This window comes from Homarus americanus, unplaced genomic scaffold (assembly GCF_018991925.1).
Source record: "Homarus americanus isolate GMGI-L3 unplaced genomic scaffold, GMGI_Hamer_2.0 scaffold74, whole genome shotgun sequence".
Classification (NCBI taxonomy): domain Eukaryota; kingdom Metazoa; phylum Arthropoda; class Malacostraca; order Decapoda; family Nephropidae; genus Homarus; species Homarus americanus.
In genome coordinates this window covers 1,630,350-1,645,748 of record NW_024716951.1, presented here as the reverse complement: position 1 = coordinate 1,645,748, position 15,399 = coordinate 1,630,350, and the positions used below count along the sequence as shown (strand labels likewise).

Sequence of the window (15,399 nt, the reverse complement as noted above, 5' to 3'; positions counted from 1 at the left end):
GTGTAATTTCATCCTCCAGGTGTAAACGAGCTGCAGCGTGACCTTGTGCTACCTGGTGTTCAATATTTAGCTCTGTTCTTCGATCTCTTTTCTCTGGAAATACTGTTTTACCTTTGTTCTTTATTTTGTTATGTTGTTTCACTTTTTTTTTTCATTTTCTCACACTATTTCATCTTTGTTCTTCACTTATACATACCGTGTTCTGTTTGTTCTTCGTGTTCTGTTCCCTGGAAATGCAAATCACTGTTCACAAGGGCCTACAAGTCATATCACAAGTACCACATGTATTTCCTTGTGTGTGTGTGTGTGTGTGTGTGTGTGTCTGTGTGTTTTACTGACGAGACCAAAACATGACCTTATTAGTATATGTTCATCTTCTGCATCACCCCTCCCCACCTCCCCCTCCCCACCTCCCCCTCCCCACCTCCCCCCCCCCAGGGCTCAAATATCAAGTTATCTTAAGTGACAATCCATTGGTGAGTCTCCCCCCCTCCTCTTTCTCCCCTCCTCCTTCTTCCCTCCCATCCTCTCCTTCCCCGCCCACTACACTTTTCCCTTCCCTTTCCTCCTTCCTCCCTCCGTCCGTCCTTTTCCGTCCCTCCTCCCCTTCCTTCCTTCCCCTTCCTCCACTGCCCATTCTCTCTCCCTCTTCTCTCCACTTCAACCTTCCCTCCTCTTTCTTTCCTTCCCCTTCTTTCTCCCTTCGCATCCCTTCCTCCCTCCGTCCCTTCTTCCCTGCCTCCCCTCCACCCGTTTCCTTCTCCTCCCCTTCCCCTCCCTTCCCCTCCCCTTTTCTCCCCCTCTCCCCTATCGTAACACCCCTGCCACTGACCTCTTGTCACCCCAGGATGTATGCCCTACCACTATCACTACTACTATCAGTACTACCACCACCACAACTACTACCATGCTTATGGGCCAATGGAACTCTCTCTCTCTCTCTCTCTCTCTCTCTCTCTAATCCTGCCCACCAAACAGACGCTAAGGCCAGTATTTCCAAAGACGGAGCGAGGAAGGGGTGAAAAGAGAATAAGAGAAGGGAGTGAAAGAGAAAGGGAGGGATGGGGACTGAAGGGAAGGCGCGAAGAGGGAAAGAAGGGAATAAGGGAGGAAAGAAGAGAAAAAAGAGGGAGGAGACAGGGGAGTGAGGGAGAGAAGGAGAGAAGACGGGAATGAGGGAGGAAGGGGAGAAGGAGAGGGGGGAAGGAAGGTATGGAGTGTCGGGTACTAATGAGTGCCACTGCCTTGTTGCTACCGTAGACTGGCACCCCTTTCCCTCTATCCTGGTGGTGGTGCCAAGGAGATAGACAGTGCCATTATGATCAAGGAAGGAGGACAGTGCTAGAAGGGGACATTGGGTCGGTGTTACGTGACAATAAGACAGTAATAAGGCAGTAAGTAATGCCTACGTGAGAAAGTAAGGGGTACTTAGCGATGACTGGTGAGGAGCGGGAGACTATCCCTCTCCCTGTGACAGTTGAGGACCTCCCTGACGGTGTTGGAGAGACGTGAGCTTCTGTGAAGTCGTGACGCAGAACTCGTGACGTCACGCCTCACAACAACAGGCATTTCAATCAGTGACGTCATAATAGTTTTCTCCCCCCCCCCTCCTCCCCATTTTCTCATCTTACCAACACCACGTAGGTAATTCTCTCTTTCTTCCTCTTCCTGAAGTAGAAACAAACACCTTCAGTACTACTCCTGGATGATTGTGACACGTGGGTCCATAACGCACACCCAAATTTAGCCGTGCTGGGCCTGGTATACGCAACCGGAAACTGACAACAGACGCCCTGACCACCACAGTGACACCGGCCCCTCTTGCGACCCCTGGCAGCCTCCTCCACCATCACATATAAGCCGACCTCACCGGCAGTAAGTCGCTTGTGTTTGCAGTGTCCTCACAGGAGCACTACTAGTGAAGAGTGATCAAGACGGCCTGCTGAGTGCTTTATACAGCTTGATCCTCAGGAGAAGACATATTCGGCATTACTTTTGGACTCACACGTTTGTTGACAAATACCAAGACGTCGAGGAAGATGATGAAGTTGGCTGTGTTGTTGGCCATGGTGGGCGCCGCCCTCACCGCTCCCCAAGGTAAGATTCTGCTGCCTTCCCTACGCCCACGGCCTTCTGACGGAGTCGCAGAAGGTTCATAATCTACCAGTATATTATATCACACTTATATCGACGGGCAGTGGGTGAGACCATTTGATTAACGAACACAAACACTAATCTTGATAAACTCACAAACCTGTAGTCATTTGTACACTTTCATAAACAAATACATACTGTAACTTGTGTGCATATTCAAACACACACGAACACAGTCATAAACACGGTTACATACACACATACTTACACAATATATATATATATATATATATATATATATATATATATATATATATATATATATATATATATATATATATATATATATATATATATACAGTATATATAGCCATGCAGATACACAAGTGAACATCCGCACACACACACACACACGCTGGCGAGTGTTGGGTTACACAAGAGGGCCAGCTTTTGTTTTATGTGCTAGATAAATCCGCTCACGCCCACTCCCCCACACTCCCTCCTACACCTACACTCCATCCCTCTCACACACATCTCCCCTTCCCCCTTCCCTTCTCCTCCTCCTCCTTACGCCTCTTACTGTTCCCATTCCATCCCACGCCTCTTTCTCTCCTCTCTTCCCTTCATCTTCCCCCTTCCCCTGCCCACAATATATTCCCCTCCTCCTTCTCCCTCCTCCCCAGAAATGTCTTCTTCTCTCTCTGCTCCCTCACAATGTTTTCCCTACACTCCCTCCCCCTCCTATCCCTATTCATTCCCCTAATCCCCTCACAGAAACATCCCCCACCCTCTTCTTTCTCCGTGGGCTGTTTATACCTGCCCCCCCCGCCACACACAATCCCCTCTGCCACGCCCCACCACCCAAGCGTCCTACGTAATGATATCAAGGATGGATGGAGGACACTTAAGTTTCCCGAGGGCGAGCGATGACTCACTCTGAGCGTCCTTCAGCCACAGTCAGCGTCCTTCGTTATCCTTAATGTTATTGTGTGAAGGAGTCCTTATGTTTTTCTATGTTGGTGTTCCTCAAAAAACAAAAACCCATCATTGTTATTCACGTAATCCTTAACTTTCCTTTTTGATACAATTCTGGTTCTCTTTAAAGTTAACCCAACCCAACCCAAGCCCAACCCAGCCCAGCCCAGCCCAACCCAACCCAGCCCAGCCCAGCCCAGCCCAGCCCAGCCCAGCCCCAACCCAACCCAACCCAGCCCAGCCCAGCCCAACCCAACCCAACCTCTCCCTCTCTTGTCTAAGTTACTATCATCACCCCCCCTTCCCCCTCGCTTCCCCTCAGGGTTTAATCCCGAAGCCGAGGTGATCTCTGTGGATCCCAGGGACCAGGGGCGCGGGCCTACTGACGGAGGAGATGGATTCTTCGAGATCATTCCTTTTCGGCCCGGTCAGGGAGAGTCCATAATTAGGACACTCCTAAGAGGTATAATGAAATTAATTGTCGTAATTGGCACTATATGAACCTGCACTGTGATTGGTTCTAATATCTGGACTGTGGTTGGCACTATATGAACCTGCACTGTGATTAGCACCATTTGTCACTTGCACTATGATTAGCACTGTTTTCCACCTATAGTGATTGTCACTATATTCACAGCACTGTTATTAGCACTATTTTTGCACCTGTACTATGATTAGCACTGTTTTCCACCTACAGTGATTGGCACTATATTCACAGCATTGTAATTCGCCCTATTTTTCACTATAATTCACTGTAATGTGCAAGTAATTTAATTCTTTATAATAATGAAGAATAAACAGGTAAACGGTATTCGAATCTCCTTCCAGAATAGAAACTTTACACTGTTAAGGAATTCAATGCCGTAACTAATACCTTGTTTCCTCGAATATTTTCCACTTATTGCTTCCCCCCTGAGAATGTCCTTGTACGCTCCCATGACTGTCAACTACACCCTCCACCTTCCGCCCTCTATATTGTCTCCTCATACGCGCTATTATGCCATTTTCTTTGGATATTTGTCATTATAACCTGATTTTTATGTTATTGTAGTCGAAAGCGCCATTGGAATTTCGGCGGGAGATTTCAGTATATTTTATCATCGTTTTCCCCGCCACTCTGATTCCCTATTCACTCTAGAACGTCTTAAATGTCAATAATGCACTTTCTTTTGTTTTTCTTTGGAGTTTTTGCTTCGTAATTGTTAATTTTAGAGAAGATTTTAACACATTAGTTGGTGATAGGCATGCCACTTCTACTCAGTGTTTTTCTTTACATTTCTCTACGTGTGATATTTTCTCGTTTATTCACCAAATAATCATTATATTGGGGAACTTGGTCAATATTTAAAAGGAATGTAGTTTAAAACGTAAAATAAGACACAATTACTTCGTAGTTCTGTAAGTATAAGGGATATTAGCTCTTATATTCGTAGTTAAGTGCATCAATAATTACTCCTCGCCACACCTGATACTCCGGGAAACCTGAGTTGAGAGGAAGTTGCATGTCTCTTTTGTCCTACACAGCTCATTGGCCTGTGACCGACGCCATTGTGAAGGACGATTGTTATTACCACACTTTTGTTTATGTATTGTAGCGGGGAGTCAGGAGCCATACAATAGGTTTTTTTTTATTTACTTGTTATTGTTTTTGTTGATCGACGTGTGTGGGGGGGGGAGGGGGTTGAAGGAAGTCACGTGATCACCGACAACTGCCAGATATATGGTGTAGACTGGAAGGTCATCACACGGCAATACTATAAATAACATCACCCAGGTGGTTTATCTTACACATCTTTTGCTCCTTCCAGAACTGTTTGGTGTGAGAAGAACACCTGAGACAGAAGGCGTGGCACCCTCTGACACTGATCCCACTACTGACGACTTTCCGCTGGTTATCTTCGACGTTCCGTTCTTTACCGACGTCTCCTTCCCGAGCTTCGATTCAGATGGCTTCCCGGGCTTTGACGTGGACCTGCCCAGCGATCTTCCACCCAACTATGACAACTCTACCCACGAGGTGAAGGTTGTAAACGGCTCCCGTGTGGAGGTGAACAGCACCATCAGCAAGACGACTCATGAAGGTGGAGTGGTCGTGGTTCACACCCACATCGTCAGAAAGCTACCAGAAGACTCAGGCACCGAGGATTCTGTCCCTACTGCCGGCGATGATGCCCAAGAACCTGCTGCAGGAGAGAACGAACAACCAGCTGAAGGCGAGGCAGCAGAACAGCCCAACGTCGCAGACAACCAGGTGCAACCCTACGAGGATTTCGGGGTAAGTTCTTGAGAAAGTGACACAGGTCGAGCCGGCAAACATCGCCAACAATAATCAGCTTAAGCTTTTCCATTTAACTGCTTTATACAACGTCAGATCCATATATGTGTGCCCGTCTGTATGCTTCTAATACTACATAATAATCTCGCTATAACCCCAAAACCTTATAACCATCCAGCCTTAATCATATTCTGCCTCTGTTAAGACGCCAGAATAAAGCTGTCATTAATGAACGTTTGTTTTATTGACCTACGTCACTCCCTCAGCTAACAGGTGAACTAATGTGTAAATACGTGTTACTAAACCTTTACCAATATCCAACTTGTAATGTCCTCAGACCAGCTTTGTCCTCAGCTAACAAAGTTAATCCCAAACCACAGCTAACCATCATTGTTAAAACCCCACATCTACAGCTAACTCAAAAGCTCTCGTAAACACAAAGGTAAGTGCCACAGACCGCTAGTTGGAGCTTTATAATATACATCGTGTTTCTGCTTTAACAATCCGCTGTAACAAATTGGAATATATTGTGTATCATATTTATGGAGGAATATCGTGTCTTATATCCTCTTAAATCTTCTCCTAAATTAATGTTATGTCTCCTTAACACAGTTTGTTTCTCGAGTCCCAACATCTCGTAATCGCCGATGGATTCTGAATTGGCTCTCCAACACCTTCAAGCGTTCCCCCTCCCCCATCAACACCAACACCCTGGACGACAACACCCACCGCTACCACCATAATAACCAATACGATAACACCCTCTTCGGTAACACCCACCACGACAACACCCACCACGACAACACCCTCTTCGACAACACCCACCACGACAACACTCTCTTCGGCAACACCCACCACGACAACACCCTCGAACTCCCTAACGACAAGGACGCCTACGAATTCAACCCTGAACCAGTACCTGAGGTGGCAAGGGAGTTTGAAACCGCCCACGACGAAGCCTTCACGCCCACCTCCAACGATATTATCCCCATCAGGAACCATGACGACATCGCCGTTAACTACATCGGTGCTTTTCCTCGTCCAGCCAACCCTGATGCCGAGATATTTGACATCGATCTTATTAGAGAAAATGAGCGCCAGTTCTTCGAGGGGCGATCCCAGCCAATAAGATCACAGCCACTTATGTCCCAGCCAATAAGATCACAGCCACTTATGTCCCAGCCAATGCGATCAGAACCAATCATGTCCCAGCCAATGAGATCACAACCAATCATGTCCCAGTCAATGAGATCACAACCAATCATGTCCCAGTCAATGCTATCAGAGCCAATCATGTCCCAGCCAATGAGGTCACAGCCAATCAGGTCACAACCCATTAGATTATAAAATCCCCCTTCCTCCCTTCCTCTTCCGTACAAAAACCCACAAGAAAACATATCAGTGTTCCTATCCCACAAAACCTCTCCCTCCCTACCCCCCCCCCCTCCCATAACCCTTACCAAAAAAACCCAACAGTTGCCAAATGTAAGCTTTACGTCACCAAGATTCCCTCGTGTGTTAGCAAGTGTTTGCTCGATCGTATTTGGCTTCATCCTTCGTTATATTCAGGTTAATTCGTGAAGGAGCAGCTTTAGGTAATAGTTTAGAAGTGTGGTGCTTGGATGATGTGTCGGTACAACTGGGTGGTATTGACAGCCATCCAGAATCACACACTCATACACATAAAACATACACGGACTGAAACATACTTAAATACACTCAAAATACAATACATACCCACACACTTACTGTATACTGAAACACACATATACACCCATACACTCCTACAATACTCATCTGTACAATGAAAACGCGATGTATAATGTATAGAATATATGTATAGATTAAAAGAATTATTGTGTATGGATCTTGTAATGTATTTTTTATTCATCTGTTTATGTAAGGTAAATATTCATAAAAATTCTATGTTTTACGTTAGATACACACTTTGTTTACCAGCTCCTACTGCCTATATAAAATACCAAAGACTATGAGCCTATACTTATTCTCTAGGCTAAATTTTGTTTCAACTTTTGTCTAGATGTAATTGTGTGAATGACTGTCTGGATAGTGTTTACTATTTATGTATTATTATTATTTAATAAATGAACTAGTTTTGGTAGATTTTGTTTTTATTTAAATTCTAATACCCTAAATAATAGTCCAAATTAGATTTTTTGTTTTCATTCTCACTTGTTCATGTCTTTTAAACGTTTATTATAAGATTTTCTCTGTTATTTTTTACAATAATTTATCCATATATTATCCCTAAATTCGTGGTGATTTAACCTCAAGATAAGGCATTGAAGAAGTTACAAACAAATCGATAATAACATGGAAGGGAAACGATAATAAATTTTGCTGAATACGTCAATAGATTTTAGTTGGCAGACAGACAGAAAGACTTAAATAATTTTGGTTGATAAGTAAAGATCGTGTATATATTACTTAAGATATTATAAAGTAAATATCATCACTGTGGTGTTAATGGTCATAACAAACAAGCACAACGATCAGTACATAGCCCAACACCTTGTTCCTAAGCTCCCCCCCCCCCACTCATGACATCACATTCAAGGCCTCGCGAAACACCAAGGATTCGAATTATTTCAAGAACGAAGCTTCGAATCAGGAGTCATGGAGTTGTACACCTAGTACACGGGGGTACACTATACAGCACCTAGTACACGGGGGCACACTATACAGCACATCGTACAGGGGGTACACTACACAACACCTAGTACAGGGGGACACTATACAGCACCTAGTACACGGGGGTACACTACACAACACCTAGTACACGGGGGACACTATACAGCACCTAGTACACGGGGGTACACTATACAGTACATCGTACAGGGGGACACTACACAACACCTAGTACACGGGGTACACTACACAACACCTAGTACAGGGGGTACACTACACAGCACCTAGTACACGGGGGTGCACACCACGGGGGTACACTACACAGCACCTACTACACGGGGGTACACTATACAGCACCTAGTACACGGGGGTACTATACAGCACCTACTACACGGGGTACACTACACAGCACCTACTACACGGGGTACACTACACAGCACCTAGTACACGGGGGTACACTACACAGCACCTAGTACACGGGGTACACTACACAGCACCTAGTACACGGGGCACACTACACAGCACCTACTACACGGGGGCACACTATACAGCACCTACTACACGGGGGGCACACTACACAGCACCTACTACACGGGGTACACTACACAACACCTACTACACGGGGGTACACTACACAGCACCTACTACACGGGGTACTAATACAGCACCTAGTACACGGGGGTACACTCACAGCACCTAGTACACGGGGCACACTACACAGCACCTACTACACGGGGGTACACTATACAGCACCTAGTACAGGGGTACACTATACAGCACCTAGTACACGGGGGTACACTACACAACACCTAGTACACGGGGGTACACTACACGGGGGTACACTACACAGCACCTACTACACGGGGTACACTATACAGCACCTAGTACACAGGGTACTATACAGCACCCACACGGGGTACACTACACAGCACCGAGTACACGGGGTACACTACACGGCACCTACTACACGGGGTACACTATACAGCACCTAGTACACGGGGGTACACTACATACACCTAGTACACGGGGCACACTACACAGCACCTACTACACGGGGGCACACTATACAGCACCTAGTACACGGGGGCACTACACAGCACCTAGTACACGGGGGTACACTACACAGCACCTACTACACGGGGCACTACACAGCACCTAGTACACGGGGTACACTACACAACACCTACTACACGGGGGTACACTATAGCACCTAGTACACGGGGTACACTACACAACACCTAGTACACGGGGTACACTACAAGCACCTAGTACACGGGGGGCACACTATACAGCACCTACTACACGGGGTACACTATACAGCACCTAGTACACGGGGCACTACACAACACCTAGTACACGGGGGTACACTACACGGGGGTACACTACACAGCACCTACACACGGGGGACACTACACAGCACCTAGCACGGGGGCACACTATACAGCACCTATACACGGGGTACACTACACAACACCTAGTACAGGGGTACACTACACAGCACCTAGTGCACGGGGGACACTACACAACACCTACTACACGGGGGTACACTATACAGCACCTACTACACGGGGTACACTACACAACACCTACTACACGGGGGTACACTATACAGCACCTAGTACACGGGGGCACACTACACAACACCTAGTACACGGGGGTGCACTACACGGGGGTACACTACACAGCACCTACTACACGGGAGTACACTACACAGCACCTACTACACGGGGCACTACACAGCACCTAGTACAGGCACACACACAGCACCTACTACACGGGGGCACACCACACAGCACCCAGTACAGGGGTACACTATATCAGGTACTAGGTGTATAGGTGTACCTTGTTGTACTGCAGTAGGTGTTGTAGTAATTTCACAGCTGTGTTGTAGTACCTCTGTGTAGTAGTGAAAGGCCGGTAGTAGGTGCTGTGACCATACACACCTAGTACATGGGGTACACTATACAGCACCTACTACACGGGGTATACTACACAGCACTTAGTACACGGGGGTACACTACACAGCACCTAGTACACGGGGGTACACTATACAGCACCTAGTACACGGGGTACACTACAACACCTACTACACGGGGTACACTACACAACACCTAGTACACGGGGGTACACTATACAGCACCTAGTACACGGGGGGTACACTATACAGCACCTAGTACACGGGGGTACACTACACAGCACCTACTACACGGGGTACACTACACAACACCTACTACACGGGGTACACTACACAGCACCTAGTACACGGGGTACACTACACAGCACCTACTTCACGGGGTACACTACACAGCACCTACTACACGGGGATACACTTCACAGACACACACGGGGTACACTACACAACACCTAGTACACGGGGGTACACTATACAGCACCTACTACACGGGGTACACTACACAACACCTAGTACACGGGGTACACTACACAGCACCTAGTACACGGGGTACACTATACAGCACCTACTACACGGGGGACACTACACAGCACCTACTACACGGGGGCATACCACAACACCTAGTACACGGGGCATACTACAAGCACCTAGTACACGGGGGTACACTATACAGCACCTAGTACACGGGGGACACTATACAGCACCTAGTACACGGGGGTACAATACACAGCACCTACTACACCGGGGGTACACTACACAACACCCAGTACACGGGGGTACACTATACAGCACCTAGTACACGGGGGTACACTACAGCACCTAGTACACGGGGGTACACTGCACAACACCTAGTACACGGGGGTACACTATAGCACCTAGTACAGGGGGTACACTATACAGCACCTAGTACACGGGGGGACACTACACAACACCTAGTACACGGGGGTACACTACACGGGGGTACACTACACAACACCTACTACACGGGGGACACTATACAGCACCTACTACACGGGGATACACTACACGGGGGACACTACACAACACCTACTACACGGGGGCACACTATACAGCACCTACTACACGGGGGTACACTACACGGGGTACACTACACAACACCTATTACACGGGGGTACACTATACAGCACCTACTACACGGGATACACTACACAACACCTACTACACGGGGGTACACTGCACAACACCTAGTACACGGGGGGTACACTATACAGCACCTAGTACAGGGGGTACACTACAGCACCTAGTACACGGGGGTACACTACACAACACCTAGTACACGGGGTACACTACACGGGGGTACACTACACAGCACCTACTACACGGGGTGCACTACACAACACCTACTACACGGGGGTACACTGCACAACACCTAGTACACGGGGGTACACTATACACCTAGTACAGGGGGTACACTATACAGCACCTAGTACACGGGGTACACTACACAACACACCTAGTACACGGGGGTGCACTACCCGGGGTACACTACACAACACCTACTACACGGGGGTACACTATACAGCACCTACTACACGGGGTACAATACACAGCACCTACTACACGGGGTACACTACACAGCACCTACTACACGGGGCCTCACAGCACCTACTACACGGGGTGCACTACACAGCACCTACTACGGGGTACACTACACAGCACCTACTACACGGGGTGCACTACACAGCACCTAGTACACGGGGTTCCTATACAGCACCTAGTACACGGGGTGCACCAGACAACACCTAGTACACGGGGTACCTATACAGCACCTACACGGGGGTACACTACACAACACTTATACACGGGGTACACTATACAGCACCTAGTACACGGGGTACACTACACAGCACCTAGTACACGGGGTTACACTACACAACACCTAGTACAGGGGGTACACTACACAACACCACTACGGGGTTACACTATACAGCACCTAGTACACGGGTGCACTATACAGCACCTAGTACGGGGGTGCACACACAACACCTAGTACACGGGGTACACTACACAACACCTAGTTACGGGGGTACACTACACAACACCTAGTACACGGGGGTACTATACAGCACCTAGTACACGGGGATACACTATACAGCACCTACTACACGGGGTACACTACACAGCACCTAGTACACGGTGCACTACACAACACCTAGTACAGGGGTACACTACACAACACCTACTACGGGGTACACTATACAGCACCTAGTACACGGGGGTACACTACACAACACCTAGTACACGGGGGTACACTATACAGCACCTAGTACACGGGGGTACACTATACAGCACCTACTACACGGTGCACTACACAACACCTAGTACACGGGGTGCACTACACAGCACCTACTACACGGTACACTACACAACACCTAGTACGGGGTACACTACATAACACCTAGTACGAGGGTGCACTACACAACACCTACTACACGGGGGTACTATACAGCACCTAGTACACGGGGTACACTACACAACACCTAGTACACAGGGGTACACTATACAGCACCTAGTACACGGGGGTACACTATACAGCACCTACTACACGGGGTACACTACACAACACCTAGTACAGGGGTACACTACACAGCACCTACTACACGGGGGTACATTACACAACACCCTAGTACACGGGGTACACTACATAACACCTAGTACACGGTTACTACACAGCACCTACTACACGGGGTGCACTACACAGCACCTACTACACGGGGTACACTATACAGCACCTACTACGGGGTGCACTACACAAGCACCTACTACACGGGGTACACTACACAACACCTAGTACACGGGGTACACTACACAACACCTAGTACACGGGGGACACTACACAGCACCTAGTACACGGGGGTACACTACACAGCACCTAGTACACGGGATTTGCTACACAACACCCTACTACACGGGTACACTACACGGGGGTACACTACACAGCACCTACTACACGGGGGTACACTATACAGCACCTAGTACACGGGGGTACACTACACAACACCTACTACACGGGGTGCACTACACGGGGTACACTATACAGCACCTAGTACACGGAATTTACACAGCACCTAGTACACGGGGTGCACTACAACACCTACTACACGGGGTGCACACTGCGGGGTACACTATACAGCACCTAGTACACGGGGGTACACTACACAGCACCTAGTACACGGGGTACACTACACAACACCACCGGGGTACACTACACAACACCTAGTACGGGGGTACACTACACAGCACCTAGTACAGGTGCTACACAACACCTACTACACGGGGTGCACTACAACACCCGCGGGGGTACACTACACAACACCTACTACGGGTGCTACACAACACCTAGTACACGGGGTTTACACTACACAACACCTAGTACACGGGGTACACTACACAGCACCTAGTACACGGGTGCACTACACAACACCTACTACACGGGGTGCACTACACAACACCTAGTACACGGGGGTGCACTACACAACACCTACTACACGGGGTACACTACACAACACCTAGTACACGGGGGTGCACTACACAACACCTAGTACGGGGTGCACTACACAGCACCTAGTACACGGGGGTACACTACACAACACCTACTACACGGGGTACACTACACAACACCTACTACACGGGGATTTCCACACAACACCTACTACGGGGGTACACTACACAACACCTAGTACACGGGGTACACTACACAACACCTAGTACACGGGGGTACACTACACAGCACCTAGTACGGGGGTACACTACACAGCACCTAGTACACGGGGTACACTATACAGCACCTAGTACACGGGGGTACACTACACAACACCCTACTACACGGGGGTACACTATACAGCACCTACTACACGGGGTACATTACACAACACCTAGTACACGGGGTGCACTACACAGCACCTAGTACGGGGTACACTACACAACACCTAGTACACGGGGGTACACTACACAGCACCTAGTACACGGGGGTACATACACAACACCTAGTACACGGGGGTACTATACAGCACCTACTACACGGGGGTACACTACACAACACCTAGTACGGGGTACACTACTTTAATGACAACAGTTAGGGTGAACTAACGTAAACTAGTAATATATGCCTATACCTATACACTAATGAGTTTTGCCTTTAACCTTAACTATCAGCCGGTAATATACGTCAGCACTCACCAATGTCAGCCGTCAGCAGCCAGTAGACGCCAGCAGAGTTACCTTTCGGCATTAGCAGTAACCGTCAGCACTCAGCGCAAGTCCTCAGTAGCAGTAGCAGCAGTAGACACAACACTCAGCGCAAGTCCTCAGTAGCAGTAGCAGCAGTAGACACAACACTCAGCGCAAGTCCTCAGTAGCAGTAGCAGCAGTAGACACAAACTGAGAAAGCCAAGCGTATGTCAGCTCCAACCTAACCTCTGTATGAGGGCGTGTGACTGAGGCTTCGACTCCCCCATACTCAACCATCAACCATCACAACCACCAACCACAGAATCAAAATAACAATTAACTTAATTAACCCTAATTACTTAATTTATTACTTTCAACCATCGAGGGATTTGTTTGTGTCCGAGGCTTGAGTCAGTAGAGACGTCATCAGTGGGCGGGGTTAGTGAACGAGGTATTTGGACTATCAATTGTCTATTATATTTAATTGAATTATTTATATGACAATAGAGGAAAGTGATGATAATATAACTATGATATACTTGGTTTATGGGAAGTTTACTGTCATGATCTTAATTTGATGTTTGTTTTAATACTGTACAAAGACTGTGACCATGTGAAGATTAGACACACCAGCGTAAGATTAGTCAGAGTAAGTATACAAACACTCGTAAACAGTACGTTGATAAGGATAAACCACTAACGACCTTAAAAGCTTCTTATCTCCGCTTGTATTAACAGTATGTGTGTGAAAACGTGTAATATAGGAGGTGCAGTACATTACGCTAATTGTCTTACCACACTCTTTTGGCAATTTCTGAAACAGTGCGTGTAATTCCCGTAGACTATATAAAATAACACCAGAGAAAACTATAAAAGTCTTTTGTAGGAGTAACTATCCTAATAACTTGCAACTACCATAATACACGTTAAGATACATACACCGTTAATACAAGTGGAGATAAGAAGCTTTTAATGTATTTATTTGTTTATCTTTGACTGATAGACTTACTGAGACCACGAAACAACCTTGTAAAGAAATACTAGCATGGTTTTATGTCAAGACGGTCCACGCTCCCCTTGACACAATTCCTTACTTTACTTTTTATTTTATCCTCTTCGTTACTGATCGACCTGTGAGCCGCTTGGACGATTGGTCACGCCTCTGTCACGCACTGTTGGCAAGTAATGGGCATGCACAAGGTGTTTAATCTTCAGATGAGGTAACCTGTGGGCTAATCTTCAGGTGAATTTAAAGGAAAGCCAACTCATACAGACGTGAGAGCAAACAGACAAAGAGTGAATT

At 47.4% G+C, this 15,399-nt stretch overlaps 1 protein-coding gene across 2 annotated transcripts; it reads left to right on the top strand.

Annotated features, from left to right (window-relative positions):
- Positions 1-1,865: 1,865 nt before the first annotated feature.
- LOC121858600 (DNA translocase FtsK-like) lies at positions 1,866-7,466 on the top strand. Of its 2 annotated transcripts, XM_042355106.1 has the most exons (4): positions 1,866-2,097; positions 3,392-3,532; positions 4,878-5,344; positions 5,957-7,466. In XM_042355106.1, the coding sequence occupies exons 1-4, from the start codon at positions 2,040-2,042 to the stop codon at positions 6,689-6,691; spliced, it is 1,401 nt and encodes a 466-aa protein (XP_042211040.1). In that variant the 5' UTR covers positions 1,866-2,039; the 3' UTR covers positions 6,692-7,466. The 2 variants fall into 2 exon arrangements, with proteins under 2 accessions (XP_042211040.1, XP_042211041.1); XM_042355107.1 differs by lacking the exon at positions 3,392-3,532.
- The last annotated feature ends 7,933 nt before the right edge of the window (positions 7,467-15,399 follow it).